At 28.5% G+C, this 18879-nt stretch overlaps 3 protein-coding genes across 3 annotated transcripts in view; 2 read left to right on the forward strand and 1 right to left on the reverse strand.

The window, feature by feature from the left end:
* The window catches only part of LOC112684918 (SET and MYND domain-containing protein 4-like), a 10573-nt gene extending 9272 nt beyond the window's left edge, over nt 1-1301 (forward strand). Inside the window, exons 6-7 of the mRNA XM_025556651.1 lie at nt 496-621; nt 1049-1301. Of these exons, the coding sequence (XP_025412436.1) occupies nt 496-621; nt 1049-1301 (379 nt within the window). The remainder of the gene's footprint in view (nt 1-495; nt 622-1048) is intronic.
* A 6059-nt stretch (nt 1302-7360) lies between these two features.
* LOC112684853 (F-box only protein 27-like) lies at nt 7361-9057 on the forward strand. The gene is made up of 4 exons (XM_025556559.1): nt 7361-7754; nt 8338-8566; nt 8633-8765; nt 8853-9057. Exons 1-4 carry the CDS (start codon nt 7415-7417, stop codon nt 9009-9011), a joined length of 861 nt encoding a protein of 286 aa, XP_025412344.1. The 5' UTR covers nt 7361-7414; the 3' UTR covers nt 9012-9057.
* Nucleotides 9058-16077: 7020 nt separating this feature from the next.
* LOC112684868 (cuticle protein 1) lies at nt 16078-18751 on the reverse strand. Its single transcript, XM_025556583.1, has 2 exons — nt 17789-18751; nt 16078-16714 (listed from the first exon to the last, which is right to left on the reverse strand). Exons 1-2 carry the CDS (start codon nt 17801-17803, stop codon nt 16283-16285), a joined length of 447 nt encoding a protein of 148 aa, XP_025412368.1. The 5' UTR covers nt 17804-18751; the 3' UTR covers nt 16078-16282.
* Between the last annotated feature and the right edge of the window lie 128 nt (nt 18752-18879).

An 18879-nucleotide genomic window follows, 5' to 3' on the forward strand; every position in this document is an offset into this window, starting at 1 on the left:
TTTACCAAAATTATCTTGTCAATATACCAAACAAAATTTCGAGCCCACGAGTATAAATTTTTCAATTTTTTTTTTAACCTCTATAACTAAGGACCACCTTAATATATATTATATATAGTTAACCATAACCATAAACCATAATGATTAACTAACGTAACCTAAATTTTGGTGAGATCCTTTCATCTAAAATAATTTCATTTTTTTATTCAGAATTAGTAATTTATAATAAATATTATTTAAAATAAGTATAGTACATTTGTACATTGTAGTATAGTCACAATTAATTGATAAAACAGTACTTTATATTGTTAGCCAACGAATATAAAACACATTATGGTCCCTTTCAACTAGCAGCCCGGAACTATAGCCCCTTTAGCTCCCCCCTTGATCTAGCCTTGCTCTAGACTATGGATATTTTTCAAATACAATTTACTTTGATGTTTTATTTACTGTTTAATATATATAGCTGTTTACTGATTATGGAGTCAATTTTATGTCACATAATAAAGTAGAACGTAATAAACATTTACTGGATCAATATAAATTCTCTTGTCAATGCCTGGCTTGTATGGACGATTGGCCAATGTACACATCACTGGAACACGATGACTTAAGTTTAAAGTAATAATTGTACACGTAAAATATGAGAAAATTAATTGGTTTACATTATTTGATTGGCAAATAGTAATTATTGGTTAAAAACTTCGGTTTATTTTAATTTGTCCAAGAAAATATCGTATTAATTACTGTGTAATTTATAAGTAATAATTTACTTTTTTAGCGAAAAAAGGGTAACATGTAGTTACAGTTTTCCGTTAGTGATTTTTAGTTAAATAGTAATTTACGAGTATTTATTAAATACATTTTTAATTTACAGTAATGATTATGAAAAATATATAAGTACATTTTTACTAACATTTGAAATATTTTTTTCAAAAAATATTGTATCAAATGTAAGATTTTTTTTTCTAAACATAAACTATTTACATAAATTATATAATTGATCAATATGATTATATTAATAATTTTTTACATTTTTATTTTACAGTAATCTCACACTATATGATGCTGATAAACCATTTGGTATTCCAAGTACAACTTTAAAAAAATTCAACGAGATTGTATACTTGTTATTAACAAAGCATAAGATTAATGTAGATTATTTGGAATTTTTATTTTCGTTTTTAGATGTATTAGACTCAAATTTAAAAAAACCGTGTTTCACTTATTACAAATGTATTCAAATAATTCAAAGGTGTTTATATTACACTTCAGACCAAATACATTGTGTAATTGAATAAAACAAATACTTTTTTTATTTATTATTTTAATATGTTAACCTAATATAAAAATAATGATGTTTATGAATTAGAATTAAATAATACACATACAAATTGTTAAAATAACTATTAATTATTAAGCATAAATAGCAATAGTCGAAATTCAAACGAAATATTTAAACATAAATACGTTATAAGTCTTTAATTAAAAATAATATATATTTTATATAAAATATAATTCTATATATTTTATTTAAATACATAGTTATAAGTCTAATATTTACTTATTAAATGCAAAGACTAATACGAAAATACATAAATAATACAATAATATATTTAATATAATAATACAATCGTAAAATACATGATTTAAGAACTTAAATAAGGACTTAGCCTAGTTTATTATTTAACTAAATATAAAAGAGGTGCTTTAATTTTTAAATTTTGTAAACTAAATTTGGTATTCGGACAATTGACACCCGGCGGTTTTGTCAATATCGAACTTTCTGCACCCGATATTTTTAGAACACGGATAATTGATACCGAGCGATTACGATTACGATAACCGCGAGTAGGTACTACCATTGATTATAAATATACATTTATATATTTAATCAATGCTATTAGTTACTATTTAGTGCTGTACTCTGTAGTATGTTGGTTTAATTTAAAAGTTATTCATTCAATATGAACTCAGGTTCAAAAGATGAAATTGAAATAATTAATAAGAAATTAATTATTAAAAGTTAAATTTATATTTTTCAAAAATAAGTGGTTGATGGACTTGATGAATGAAGAAAGGCTTAAAATTATGTGGTCGTAGTTTTTTATAAATAATTTTTTATATTAGTTTTCTATAGTTCAATAAAGACGCGTATATATTATTTGTGGACTTCTAGAAAGCCTATGACTCTATCCACAGGGCAAGCTTAATCAATATTCTTAGGGAATTTAAGTTTCCAAAAAAGCTAGTTAATCTTGTAGAGGCAAATATAAAGGGAACAAAGATCAAAGTAAAGCTAGCAAATATGTTGTCACAACCAGTGGAAGTGGTGACAGGCTTAAGACAAGGGGATGCGATTTTTCCCATACTATTTAACTTAGTGTTGGAGAAGATAGTAAGAGAAACCAATTTATGTGAAGGAGTTGAGTTAGGTCGATCGACAATTAATATTCTGGCGTATGCGGATGATATTGCTCTATTGGAAAGGAGTAGAGAGATGATAATAAAAATGGGAAAATCACTTATAATGGCTGCGGAGAAAGTAGGACTTAGGATTAATGAAGAAAAAACAGAGTACATGGTGGTCAGTCGGAGAAATGGGAATCTAGTACAAGAAGAATTCATCGAAGTGGAAGAATACAAATTTAGAAGAATAGACCAATTCAAATACTTAGGATCAATTATAACTCAAGATAACGACATAAAAACAGAAATTTCAATGAGATTACAATCAGCTAATAAATGTTTCTTTGGACTTAGTAACATTTTTAGATCAAGAGCAATTTCTAAGAACTTAAAAGTTAGAATGTACTTAACTTTGTTAAGGCCAATTGTCCTGTATGGAGCAGAAACATGGCCCCTGAGAAAGACTGAAGAACTGATCGACACCGGTCGCCACCAATTCGATGATAATGTTGACGAAGAGTGTAATTTATTGTCGTGGCCACCGACATATTACAGAATTCCCAACGACCCATATTATCTAACATCTATAATTATAGATCATTTTGGAGTTCATTGTTAATATAAAATAACACTGTGTCAACGAATACACGACATTTATATCTGTACGCTTGTACACTATTCACTTAAATTTTAATTGTCATATATTGAATAAAATCAAAAATGAGTTCAATTTTGAAGTTTTTTAAACCCATTGATGTGGATTCAGACAAATCGTCCGTAGACAGTGCACCAACATAAAAAGAAAATGTGAGTAATGTTGTTTACATGAGTTGTTACTATCTACATAATTATTTATTTAATTTTATAAATTATAGCCGACCCGTCACAGCTTCGCCCGTGATTGGTTGTTTATTTTGCCTTCGGACCATGATATATAGAATTTTTTATTCAAATATAATTGTTTAATGTGATCGGCAAGTAAATATAAAAAAACGGTTAATAAAAACGGATTGAAATTTTTCTAGCGTTATAAATGATAAAAATAAATACAGATAAAAAAGAAATAATTTATGGTTGATAAAGAATTTGATTGAAGTTGATGAAGAAATAAAAATTAAAAGAATTTTATAAGACTTCTGAGTATATGATGTTTTTTGTTATATTCCTTGTTGAAATTAAAATCATAAGACGATTCGGGTCCCCAGTTCGAGAAAATGCCACGTATAATTACCCATGTGAAAAGCACTCTGTACGAAGATCTACGCCAACGGTTCTCGGTTAGCGCGATCTAAGAAAAACCCTTACAATTTTATACATAGTATAGATAGATAGATAGATAGATAGATAGATAGATAGATAGATAGATATAATATGCCGATACCGCTGGTGCGGACTTAAAGGGGGGTATGTTTAATATTATACAATTTAATAATGATAATAATTAAAAGATTTAAATATTTAATTGGAGTTTGAAGAATTTTATTTTATCGTTATTAAAAGTAAAGGATCGTTTTGATAGATGAATTCGTTTTGAAGGATGTATGATAATTTTTAAAATCGTTGATAAAATTGATTAAATAATATTAAAGAATTGTTAAAGTTATTTTACCGTTAAAAAACAAAAGTAAAGTTCATCTTAACATTTTGATAATCGAAATTTTATTTTATTGTAAATTTATTATTCTTAATAAATAAATATATGTAATATGATATATATTTACGAACGATAAATATTTACAATAATTGTATTTAATTAATATACCTATTCAATTAATATTACATTATTATGATTATTATACATATTTATATCGTATAAATGCTGTGCATAGATTTTTCCAAATGATACTGTCAATATTTTAAATGAATAATGTGTTGATCCAAACTCGAGTTTAAATAGTTTTATGGAAATAAATGCTGATCAAGTATGTACATTGTATTTTACACAATCTTAGTAGGTACTTAACAAATTAATAATAATTCTATATGAACTTTGTAAGTATTTATTTTATTGGTTATAACTTAACATATTTTTTTATTCTAAATTTGTGTTTTAATATTTAAGTATAAAGGCACTAGACACCAGTACAAAAGCCAGTTACATCCAAATTTACAATTTTTTGGGAGACAAAAAAGCTTCCTACTTTTTTTTTTTTGATAAATTATTTGGAAATGTAAAAGTGGTAGTATATTTATTTGAAATCAATAAAATTTAATATGATAAATAAAATTAACATTTTTTAAATATTCAAGACAATATTTCAATTAATTACCAAATTTGCCATTTTTATGATGACAAATATTCATAATGGCGTTATGTACATTTTAGTTAAAATAATATAACTGATTATTGCATTGACTTTTGAAAAACAACCTTTGTTGCAGGTGCCGACAATTTAAATAGTAGCTATAAGTCAGTCCATAAAATATCAAACTGATAAAAATAAAAATATCTACTCTCAATAAGAATGAATAATAATAACTATAATAAGAGTACAATACGTAATAACACAAAAACCTGGCTGTGTTTTGAAAGTCACGCTTATTTTATAACAAATCTATTTGTATAAGTATTATGGACTCGATAAAAAGCCTAATTCAGTATTCACAGTCACGCGTAATTTAATTTCGTTATAAAATGATCGACATAAAAAAAATTTGAAATGTGTATCTCACATATAATTAATTCCTTAAATACGGATTTCGGGGGGATCGCCCCTTCACCCTCCCCTAAAATTCGCCCATGGGTTTAATTGTGACAGGTTAGTGTATATAGAAATGTGAAATTTTTAACAACGTATATATAACTATATGGGGGGAGGCCCCCACGTTTAATTATCGATCATATTTAAGCGTATACTCAATATAAAAATTACGACCACATCACTGGTTACTATCCAGTTGCCAACAAAATGTTATTTTGTAGCTACCTATAGAATATTTTAGATTATTCTAAGCCGTTGTTCTCCCCAAAGCAACTTCCAACTGTAACTTGATTGCAATAAAACTACAACGCATACTAATATTTTTGATCATGTTCTCACCGGTTGCAACTAGAGATGGGCAAAATACATCAATTTTTTAAAAACATCGATGTTTTCATTCGATATATTGAAACTCTACATCAATGTTTTTATTGCGATGTATTGAAAAAAATCGATTTTTTCTAATCCGAAGTCCGATGTTTAAATAACATTTATTTAAACATTTTACAATTTATACATAACATACATACATATAACTTAGATATAATTTTTCTTAAAACTTATTAAGATAAACATCGATCTTTCAAACTTTTTGCCCATCTCTAGTTGCAACGCGACTGAAAAGTAATTTAACTTACATGAAACTTATTTGAAACCGAGTGGGAGTAACTCGACATGCACGGTTTCGTCTCCAATTTCATACAAAATTACCACTGTAACAGTACCGGATTTAATTATAGGCACTAAACAAATTTTCGCCTTTTAATATAAGTATTTTTCTAATCTCAAAAATGTTATTTAAGCATACAATTATATTTTTTTCCTTTATTAATTAAAATTTTAATGATGTAAAATAAAAATATAATATTATCTTAAATCATGATCTATTCTGAGTTGGGGCAGTTGTCCGAAAAATTATAAGAACTGGAATCGAAAGACGGCGGCATAAAATGTGTTGCCAATATAAAATTTCTAAAAATTATATTATAAAATTATTTTTTTGTTTAAGAAGTTATACTGATGCATTTGAATGATAATTATTATATTTTTCGATAATAATTATATTCAATTTAAACTATACTACGGTTCACATTTTATGACCAACCAATCCCTATGTATTTAGCATAGACATATAAAGACATAGATATATAATATTATAGTGCCTAATTTAATATCTAAAATTTCCTATTTAAAGATGAAATTAATTTCAATTAATTTATTTAAATTTAAATAATGTTAAGGATTTTTTTTTTACTTGAGTTTTAGTACCTATTTATTTATATGCTAATTTTTAATTATTGTGTTAATTAGTTACATATAAAATAAACAGGTATCAATTATATGAAATAATTTAATGTAATATATTTAAATAATACATTTTTAAATACTTATTTTTCAGTACACACTTAAAACTAAAACGTAATATTTTATACTATTTACGTTCTAGCACATAGAAAATTAAAAAATGTATGAAAAAACATATATATTTTAAGAAAGGTTTACATAAAATTAAATATTAAGCTAGATATTTATAAATATACATGATATATTACATAGATTTATAACATGGATATTAAGAAGAATTGCGAGAACAGAAAAGCATTACCCTTCTCTAATTATATTGGTTAGGTACTAAAATAATACAAGTCAAAGCTTTAACCCGAAAACATATCCATGATTTAATGTTATACATAATTATATGATACCATAATTTAAAATTTGGTTCATTTTTGTAGAAAATAAATATAAATAAAATAAAAGTAAAAGTAATCAAAGTAAAATAAAATAAATAAAAAGTAAATGTAATTAAAATTTTTGTTGAAAACAATAATAACCTATTAGAATTTTTCCTGCTTTGAAAATCGGTGGATATTGTATAACTTTTATCAATATAAATTATATAATTGGAATAGGTAATTTTCGATTTAGTCAGTTGGTACTGTTTTTTTCAAATTTCGGACCTTATCGTTTCTTAGATCCTTATCATTTTTCGGACAACTGCCAAACACTCATCTGTGTTATTATCACCGTCATATCATTCCCATCGTTATCACTCATGGCTGAAAAATATTATTATTAATATCATTTAATAATTTAGAAAAAAATTTCAAGTACGACCCCTTCATATTATGAATGTATGGTATTATATATTAAATTAATTAATTTATACGTTTATATATAATAAACAGTTGATATTTTAATATCAAATTGTTAAATGATTAATAATATTTATCTAATATTTCATCAATTAATTGTGAATTGTTTTATTTTTAAACGTCAACTATCGAGTGCTTTAATTTAAAATGATGGAAGTTTTAAATTATCTTGATGGAGAAATCAAAACCTCTTTTGAATTACTACCTGATGAAATGGTGGTGTATGTTTTGAGTTTTGTGGATACAGACACTCTTCTGAATTGTAGACTTGTTTCTAAAAGATGGCTAGACCTCATAGAAGCATATGTGTTCCAAGAAAAGGCATCACGAGAAAATGAGTATGTGAATAATGGTAATGGATATTTCAGTTTCTCAGAAATTGATACGAATACTGTGAGAAAACTTGATTTGCCTTGGTATATATTTTATGTGATATGCAAACATGATCCATTCAACAGAAATTTAGTAAAAAATCCCTGTGGACATGGTAAGTTAAATGAAATATGTAATTAAATCGAAAAAAATGTAGTATGCAATGATTGAACCTATAATTGTAATTATAACAATATCATATCAGTATAATTGAATAATGTTTTTCCATTTTTTTTAGATAGGTACCTAGCCTTATATATTTTGTTGTACCGCAATATTTAATTTTATAAATATTTTATGTACATTAGATATCTAATTTAATAATTAATCTTGCACTTCAATACATTTACATTATCTTGTATTTTAATATACTTATTTAATTATAACCTATATCTGGATACATTTTTAATTTTTTCTGTATGTTACTTAAAATCAATTATTATTATTTTTCATAGGTAATTGTTAAGCTCTTTTTTTATTTATGAACTTGAATAATTAGAAAAATACAAAATGAGCAGGTAAACCAATAATAATCAAATGTTTTTACCATGCTCATAGAAGTCGCTGTCAATGGACTGTTTCCAGTTTCCATTGCCTGAAACATCATATTATTATTGCTAATTATTTTGTTTTAATTTGTTTAAGTATAAATTTAACTATATTTATTTATGCTGATAATTTACTTTTATTAAATATAGAAGGACTCAAATACTGGGTTTCAACTAGTTATCATAACATGTGGATTGTTGAAAAATCACCAGAAGGTGCTTCTCCATTGCCTAATGATCCAGATTTTGATGGACATACGAGTTGTTTTGTGTCTACATATCGTCAGTGTTCTAAACAACAAAAAATCATATTTAAAGATTATGGTTTGAACAGCACTGTAATGAAATATCTTAATCCAGAAATTTTTGTTAGTGAATGGTAATAAACATAATATTAAATTGTGATGTTTTTTCTTATAAAATGTAATAACTAAATTAATTTCAGGTATTCTGGTCGTTTTGACTGTGGTTGTAAATATACATTAAAAGCAGCTATTCATGATAGTAATGGTAAATTAATAGAACAACACAATTATAATGATGTTTTACCACAATGGGAAGCAAATATTTGGACCAAGGTGTGTACTTTTAATATATTTAAAATTTTATATTTTAGTTTTAATTATTGAAATAAATATTTTAAATCTTTTTCTATATTATTTCAGGCATCACATTCCTTTAAAAATCAAAGTGATGCAAATCACTTGATTTTATATCATTCTGGAGTAGATACACAATTTTGGGCTGGTCACTATGGTACTAAAATATCGGGTTCTGTAGTAAAAGTTATACTGCCTATAAGATTCAAATGTGCTGAGAAATAAATTTATTATTTATATTTTTCTTACAAATGATAATAAATTACACATTGCCATTATCATAGTTATTAAAACTATTTTTTTTTTAATGTAATAATTTTTCAATTATTGAGATTATATATTTGTGATAAAAATATTATAATAATAAGTTATTAGATTTTATCTAAATTAAATTTTATTCTATTATTTTTAGTTATCTAAGAAATATTTTTGTTTGTTTAAATCAATATTATAAATAATACATTTTTTACTGTGTATATGAATGTTGATAAGTACCTAATGATTATTTTAATAAATTTATTTAATTTTGAAGATTTATATTGTTTTATATAATAATAATCGAAAAAGTAATTATACTTAGTTATTTATACTTTTTATAGTTATAATTGCTCCGTTTACAGTTCAGTGATTATCACTATTATAGTATTGTCTCATAATTATATTAATTGCTTTATATTTTTTTAAACTAAAGAGAATTTTGAGAAATTATTTTGTTTGAACATCATAAGTTATAATTATAAATAACTTACTTCCTCCTTGAGATATATCACACCATATATATTTAATATAATTTTGTAAAATTATAAATTTCTTCGTAGTATTTTATATTCTATATTGGTTTTATCGTTATGTAGGATTTCTTTTTTGTGTGCTTGTGTACACAATTTTGATCTGTCAGATTACTCCAATTTTTATCATGGAAGTTTTCTGATAGAAATTAGTGTTTAGCTAATATTTTGAATGGAGAATTTAAGTTTTTCAAATAATTGAGAAATATAATGAAAAAATTACCAAAACCTCCAACAAAGATTGAGTTTCATACTTGACATTGCCTAATATTTTGTCATGCCCATTCCATTAAACTACACAGAATATTTATTTTTTTTTTGTCATATTTATTTTTATTTGTACAATCTGTATAAAATATATTTACAATAAGCACAATAGATAGAAGGATATAATTGGTCGTGGTTGGCTTGTGTGAAGAAGCTATTCAGTAATAGCACTTCATGGTATAGATCAGAGGTTCCCAACCAGGGTGTCGCGGCACCCTAGGGTACTGCGAACTTAAATTTAGGGTGCCACAAAAATATTTGAAATATATATATTTTTTTAAACGCCTTCATGAAAAATATAGCATTGTGCAGTGGCGCACACAGGGAGGGTCAGGAGTGTCCACTGACACCCCTTAGAGAATTGGTGGATGACTAATTCTGTGTGAATTTTTATGAATATTTGTTTAATTTAATACTAACCAATTTTTTAGCTATCCAAATCAATATACTAATTATGGTTACCTTAGAACTAAAGCGTCACATGAGAATTAGTAGTAGGGCTCAATCCCAAAAATTATGCTATACAAACTTATAAATTAATACCCAAAAAATTGAAAAATAATTAATATTAGGTTTATTTTAAACATTTTTATTTTTAGTATCTTTGTTAGTAAGAAAAAACCAAAAACACTTAAAAATAAGAATTACATTATGCCTAAACTTAGATTTTACTGGTGGGGGTGGGTGGGTACCTCGAAATATATATTTTCGACACTCTTGTCAAAAATCTACTGTGCGCCCCTGGCACTGTGAGTAATAAAACAGACTATACTCTATGTCTATAGTATACAACCTATTGTGTATAATTAATTAGGTATATACAATATAATGAATGTATTAATTATATAACACGTATAATTTTTACTTAGTAATACTGAGATGTTCAATTTATTTTAATTTTCATACTGGTTTGATTGCTATCCATTTGATGTGAACTGTTTTAAAGTTATTTACGGCGAATACTTGTGACTTTATCTTATCTTTATTGTTTATTAATGCTAAATAAAATCGAAGTTACAAAATATAAATTTAAATATGTAATATATTACTATTGCGTATTCAATATAAACTATAGAGAACAGAGCATAGGCTATAGGGAGCATCCAAATTTTTAGAAAATAATTAAGGGTGCCGTGGGTCAAAAAAGGTTGGGAACCTCTGGTATAGATGGTAGTGGTTAGTCGGCTAGTTAATTAGTAGGTCACAGCACAGAATATTATACAAAAATATTTTACCATATAATAATATACAAAAAAAATTCATTTGTAAAAGAATAAGAAGAAAGAAAATAGAAAATTCCTTAATTTATATTTAAGAAAAATGATATAATATATATAATACCTATATATATATATAATATACATATTAATATATACTTATTATTGCGTCCCGATTATCTGATATCAGAATATATACCTTTGATGATCTCAATCAATAATTGATACGACAATATGAGTATTTATGAAATAAATGTTATCGGTTAGTAGTAGTATTGATTAAATATATTTAAATATATTTAATCAATGGTTGTAGGTATGTCTTTCGATTCCGTCTCGTTGACAATTTTACGCTGTTTTATTTCTATATAAAAATATTAGTTTAATTGTGAGTGACGTTATGATAATTTATTTATTTTATTATTAATATATTTTTAATGATTTTTAAATTTTTTTATTAACGATTTATTTTAACAATGTTTTTAGGTTTAATTACACGGACAAAAAATAGCTGTGAAGCTTTCTATACAAAATATAACTATATGTTTTATTTAGTTCATCCAAATATCTACAAATTTATTGATATATTTAAAAACGTATAAAAAGATACTTACATAAATATTCGCTACAGTAGTCAAAGAAAGAAAATAAGACGTGAAATATGTGAAAAACAAGAATTTTTAAGAAATAAATGATTAAATACGAAATGAACAAAATAACACGTTTTAATTAGGTATATCAAAACTGTATCGTTCAAATTTTTACCGAGACATATATAACTTACATACCCACATAAAACTTAAATTTTTTTAAATTTTTTTCTACTTACTCTCTTATTTATATATTTAACGACGAAAACAATATTTTTAATCTACCTATAGCAATATAATATTTAATGACAGTCTATTAACAGTCCTAAGTCTGTATTAAATGTGAAGGAAAATAATGTATTTACATCGGACACAATTAGTATAGATATTAAATATTATCGGGATGCAATTAATGTAGTTGTTAAATATTATCTGGAAGCAATTGGTATGAAAAAGGGATCTTAGGACGCAATTTGTTTGCTACGGTAGTGTCACCGCGACCGCCAGCCTATAATCCACTTTACGAATTCCCGACAGTGACGGCTCCAGAGCCTTAATTAGGGGGGGGGCAAGTTATAATTTTACAAAATCTAATAACAAAAAGAAAAGAAAAATTTTTACAACACAAATTCAAGTCGTCTATTTTTAAAATTGACAAAAAAATCAATAATATGATCTATTTGATCTAGAATATCTACTTTATGATATACATTAATTAGACAAGATGCTGATAGTCTATTTTCAGTCATCCTTAAACGAAGTATTTAGTCTCTGAAGTGTGGAGAAACTTCTTTCAACCGTCATACCTCTATGGCTCTATCTACATACTTGTATGTGTCGTATGATAGTCCATATTATAATATACATTTTTTGTTAACAATACAAATTTTTTTATAAATAAGGTACGGGGTTGGGAGGCCGCGGCCACAAATATTAGTCTTCTAATAATAAACACAAACAATTTTTGTAGTTCCTACTTATTTTTTTTCAATAAAGACTACTTACTACTTACTTATCATTAAATACGCTACTCAATTCTTAAGTTAAAAATACCTTCCAAGCTTACGTCTACAACGAGGCCCTCTTTGAGTCTTAAGGCTATGATGTTAGACAATGTCATATACCCCGATTGTTGCGCCACTAGCCATAGGTAGGGTTGCCTTACATTTATAAGGCGAAATCGGGACAAAATAAATACAATATTGAGTAATATACTTTTTATAGGTATTATAACTTTTGATATATAGAGTGAGCGAATGCAAGTGGGAGGTGTGGAGGTTAGATCTTCCCCTAGGCCTTTTTTTAAATGTTATAAAATAATGTTCTTAGTGTGAGAGTGGTAGTAATGTAGAAAAAATAATAATTATAAAATAAAAATAATGATTTTTTTGTAAATGATCACCCCGTACAAAAGTTATGTACATACCACTGAAGAGGTATAGCTGGCAATATAATATTTAAAAATATTTTGTATATTTATAAGTGTAAATTATAAATTATGTTTTTATTTTATATTGTTAATCGATTACGATTAAAAATGTACTTTGAGATAAAATGGTCGAAATTAAAAATTAAACATTATTACATTTCGACTAAACGTCTAAGCTGGGACATATGGACGTCTCGAAAATATTTTTTGGGACACCGGGACGTAAAGTCCAAAACCGATGACAATCCCGGTTGCCGGGACGTATGGCAACCCTAGCCATAGGGTAGAATTTTTTTGACTAATAATTCTTTGGGTCATCATATCAAACGTCAGTTAAGACAATTTAAACTCGGTTTAAAGTTAAACTTCAGTTAAACTAAAAATATGATTTTATTATCAATTAGTTAAATTTTAACTGGACCTTAACCACAGATTAAGTTAACCGAGATATTTTGGTCAGCTAAAGTATTTAAACTTAGTTTAAGTTTATATTATCATAGATAATACTACATTTTTGTTTAAAACCAAACAACGTTACGATTAAACTTTTTCATTTTATTACAAAACTTAAATTGAAATAAATAGAAATCGGAAAATTCTCTTATCTGTGCTGAAGACTTGAATATTTGCTGCTTGGAATATCCAAAAAAATTTGCTATCAATGAAACGAATTTTTTATTGTAAATGTAACTGCTAAATTAATTAGTTGTGACAAAACAAACGGTCGTAAACCATTGCATATAGAGCCAACACGTTCGCTACACCGACTTTAACATTACTGTGCTGGTTAACTACATTATGGTAGGCACCCAAGATAAGGTTGCCGCGCATTTCGAACATTGCGTTTATTTAATTTTTTTTTTAATATAGTATGGTCTATTTTAATTCATAAATGGGTATCAAAGTAACTAAATTATGTGTTGTATGATTTTTTCGCTTTTACTTTATTTTACAGTTACTTTGTCTTAATACGATCGTACCTATATATTTAGTTATGATTTTTTATTATTTATGTTGATGCAATAATTCAGTTTATGATGTATGGAAGTAATTGAAAGCAGAATAATTTACATATAGGTACGTATATTTATTTTTATATGGCCTAATTATTGAACATACAAAAAAACTGAAGTATTTGCTATCATATTCGATGAAATTACAGACATGTCACACGCAGGCGCGTAGGTATTTTAAAAGGGGGGTGTTGTTCAAAATCATACAAAATAATTACTTTACGTACAAATTATACAAACAAATTAGTACATTACACATAAATCTATATTCGTGTGTAATGTACTACTCTATAAGAAAGTATTTAAATATTTTATTAACATTTCTAATGCACATTTTTGTCGTATGTAGGTACCTATTTTACATCGTGTATGATACGACACAAAACTACGGCTTTGGTTTATTAGACAAAACGGTGTAATGAGAAGTCGGATCCCGGCTTTACTTTATTGTTATGTATATATTTCGTTATGATAAAAATGTTTTCGTCACGATTTATGATGAATTTTTACTTTTATAAGACTTAATTATAACACGGTTAAAAGGGGGTGTTAATACACCTGTAATATCCCCTGGCTACGCCTAGTCACACGTCGAACTCAGTTTACAATAAGATATATTCAATACGATTTATTCAATTTGTTGATGTCTCTAAATCCATATATGCAGTGGCGTAGCTAGGATTTTTAAGTGGGAGGGTCTAAACATTTTTTTTGGGCAAGTTAGGTAAGAAAGGATTTGAGAGTTCACCCTTTTTCTTCCCACTACTAAGTTTATTAATGTATCTCCAGTATTTTAAAATACTTTTAATAATATTTATTAAAATATAATTTATAAAAATAATAAATTTACAGAGGCTATCTGCAGTAGCATCGCTGCGACATAATATAACAGCTATAGTGATTATAATCGTTAAATGGTAGTGTTAGACGAGAGTCGCCGAAAATCTTCATGATAACCACCAAAAATATAAGTAAGATAAGTAATACGCCTATGTACCAAAGACAAAACCCGTTATTCGTAAACATTTAGTTTGTACCAAAATTATAAAATACTTAAATTACAGCATACTAGTATAGTACATGCACAGAAATACGACCCATGAGGGAAGGGCTATAGCCCTCTTAAACTCCTTCCTTGGCTACGCCACTACATTAATGTATATGATGTTAATATATCTGGAAAGTCAAAACTAACAAAACCTGCTATTGGTCATATTGTATTAGAAATTTTAAAAGACCTTGAACTCAATTTGAAATCGTATGTAGAGGTAGGAATTGATGGATGCAGTGTAATGACTTCAAAAATATTGGTATCATAACAACTATTTTAAAAGAATGTCCATTGGATGTACGATGTCCATGTTTCAATCATGTGTTAAATATTTCTCTTTCTTATTTATCTAAAATAGTGTCTGTCAGGAATACTATCACCATATTAAAAGAAGTTAATTGCGTTTTTTAATGATTTTACGAAAAGGCAATTTTTTTTTTAAAGAATATTTTAAACTACCAATTAATAAACAAAATATGCCTAACACGGTAATTGAGAAACTTGATGGTGTGCTGCATTTTAAATCATCACTTTTAAAAGTAGTAATTTTTATTCGATACATTTAAAATTTACATTTTGTATATTTTTGTTAGTTGTTTTTTCAAAAGAACGCCCCCCGCCAAGTGAGACATTGGATCCGCACTTGCCTCTGGCCTCTTTAAATCCGCCACTGTCCGTGATAACACTAAGGTGGAAGCATCGAGTAAATTTTTTTAAAATTTAGGGCTTCATCATTGAATTGTATAAATTATATTGAGAAAAACTTGTAATTTTACTGTACTACTCGTATTTTCAAAGTCGAAAAATTTGACTATTTTATAATAATATTGACACAAATGCGTGTTACTTTTATAATTATTTAAATAACATTTAATTCTTATACAAAAGACGAATTCGGTCGTAGGTATATTGAGGAACAGTTCACAGATAAATCGATAAGCCATAGATATTATATTGGATTAGTGTTTATTACAGAATATGATTTATTTGAAGTACAGTATGGGTATTTTTTGTCATATATAAATCAGGGTGGCAAAACAATATACAATCAACAACATAATATGATACCAGTACGCGTATTTAAATACCAGTATGCACCAAATGCTACGCGTACATACATGGGAGGTGCATGTGATGTCCCTCAGTAACAGTACGGGTAGTTGGGGCAGTTATGCGGAGTAACACCGGCCGGGTACCTGTTGTGCGCTTCGTACTTTAACGCTTCGGCGGGCACCTGGTGTGAGCAGTACGGATAGTTGGGGCAGTTGGACGAACTAAGGCCGGCCGGGTAACCGGGTTCGGTGTACGGCAACGGGACGGACGGCTGTTGGTGTCGGTAGTGGCTGTACGCTCCGACGGCTGGATGGCGCTGATAACCAGACCCGTAATGTTGTGTGTCGTCATTATTGTTGTTGTTGTACTGGCCACTATAATCATTGGCCCCTGGTTGAGCGTACGCGGCAAGCAGCACGTTGTCGCAGTGCGGATAGTTCGGGCACAGGGCCGGGTTCAGTCCGGATGGGTACCGGGCTCCGGCCAACACTGCTGTGGCTTGGACCGCGAAAACGATGGCCTGGGTACGTGAAAACAATGAACAGACATTATTTTTTACTAAAAATAATTAGCACACGAATGTTTATGCATATTTAAAATAACTGTAATATGTATGCACACATTTATTTTAGCGTCATTTAAGTCCAAATTTTGGGGTAGTTTATTTTTAGAAAGTTAAAAAATACATTTTTAAAGGTTTAACATGATAACTGGTTTAACTGGATTACTTAACTGATAACCTTTTCTTCATAAATCTTGGTATGACGTATAGTGTACACATGTTTTATTGTCCGTGTTGGACTTATCACAAAATATAACTATTTTGGATACAATCCCAATAATAGATGGTCTAAGTTCGTACACACTTGAATAATAAACTTCGAATATATTTTTAAAATCTGTAACTTATTTTGGGGTAGCAAAAAGATACCTTTACAAAAATTTGTGGGGTTGTAAAGATAACCGAATCCCTCGATATCCCTTAGTGACGCCTATGTGTATGCATTTATGCACTAAAGAATTACCGAATACGCACAAAAAAAAACATAAAATATGAATTTTAGCTATAAAAAGACACAAAATAATGCAAAAAAAAATGGATTTTATCTTATATTTTTAAGTATCTATTTAATTTATATTTTATATTTTTTGAATATTTTATATAAAAAAATAAATAAATGCTTTACCCGGAGTATTATTACTCGTATATTTGTTAAGTATAATCGGTTTAGTATCAATGTATATGCTGTTATTGAAATTCAAAATTGCAAGCAAATTTGAAAACTAAATGTTCCATGTTTGAAATAATTATACGTGTACACAGATTGTCCAATTTAAGCTAAGTTTTAGGTAAAGCGTTCAGAAATTTGTTGGAACAGATCCGCGAAACCCACGACGTACAAAACTTAAAACTATGTGGTACATATAAATAAGATCAACCATCTATATAAAAATATTTCTTATAAATGTTTTGGATTTCGATTCGGTCGGTTTATGGTTTGTAAACTAAAAACGTATACAGTGATATTGCTCCGTTAATCAAATACATATACGATAAGTAACGGATCATGTACACGTGTGTGTGTATACTTACGATTATTGCGAACATGGTGAACCGGACGGTTTGTGTGTATGTATGTTTGTGTAATATGGTACGACGTGTCTGGAGAACGTCGGCGGACGGTGGTCGCAGGAACTTCAACTTCGACAATCGAATGTATAGGTAACAGCGATCAGGGTAGTAGGCAAATGGCTGTAGGTGGTATGTATTCGTGGGCACCGTTGTGCTGTGATTTTGAACTGCTTAAGACGAACGGTGAAGTATACGTTCGCTGTGTACGCGATCATTATTTATACGAATACGGTTTGCCGTAGAAACCGCAACACACCGTAGGTACATACTTCCCGTCACCCCCCTTTCGCCCGAGAGGTATCCGTAACGACACTGCTGCGACCGCTGCGGGTGCACAGAACTGCGCTTTTGCCGTCGTTTGCACCATACATCGTTTGCCCGGCGACCGGAACCACCGCAAATAGAACATCGGATCGGAGAACGGGCGGTCAAAACCGAATGTTTTCAACACGTCTTCTGACGCAACCGAGCACGTGCATTTGCAATAGATCCATGTTGTGCACGCGCGAGTCATGTGCGACGCCAGTGGGTACGTGGTTACCGATGCCACCGTCGATTTCCAACGATGACGACAATTTTTGTTTTGTCGCAACAATCAGTCATTATTTTCGATAAATCGTATACCGTTAGCGCGGCGACTGGACCGGTTGTCCGCAGCAGCTGCAGCCGCTGCCGGACGGATACGTGCGTCACACGGGGATTTTTATAATTAGACCGAAAACGAGTACCACGGAACGTGCGTTTTCGCTTCGGCGCCCGTCTGGACGAGAACGGCACTCGCGAACCGTTCCGGTACAACCGCAAATGTTGTCATTTGCCTAAATAGAGTATATTCGGCTTTGTTGTGCCTTCGGTGTTTCGAAATTGTAGTTGCAAACGTGTAAAAAGCAATAAGAAGTGTTGTTTAAAACATGATCAAATAATGTCGTGAATTGTAATGGTTTATGATAATAAATAATATTAATAATAATAATAATAATAATGATCAGAGATAGAGACAGATTTCTTTGGTTTGTTGTCGTCTTTTTTTATGGAAGTTGATAAGATAACAG

The sequence above is a fragment of the Sipha flava genome, unplaced genomic scaffold, assembly GCF_003268045.1.
Source record: "Sipha flava isolate LNK unplaced genomic scaffold, YSA_version1 258_pilon_pilon, whole genome shotgun sequence".
In the NCBI taxonomy this organism is placed as follows: Eukaryota; Metazoa; Arthropoda; class Insecta; order Hemiptera; family Aphididae; genus Sipha; species Sipha flava.

Excerpts from the sequence above, each read along its gene's own strand:
- LOC112684853 (XM_025556559.1), top strand. The coding sequence starts at position 7,415 with ATGATGGAAGTTTTAAATTATCTTGATGGAGAAATCAAAACCTCTTTT. Across the intron at positions 7,755-8,337 it reads AAAAAATCCCTGTGGACATG|AAGGACTCAAATACTGGGTT; the intron begins GTAAGTTAAATG and ends TATTAAATATAG. Across the intron at positions 8,766-8,852 it reads AAGCAAATATTTGGACCAAG|GCATCACATTCCTTTAAAAA; the intron begins GTGTGTACTTTT and ends ATATTATTTCAG.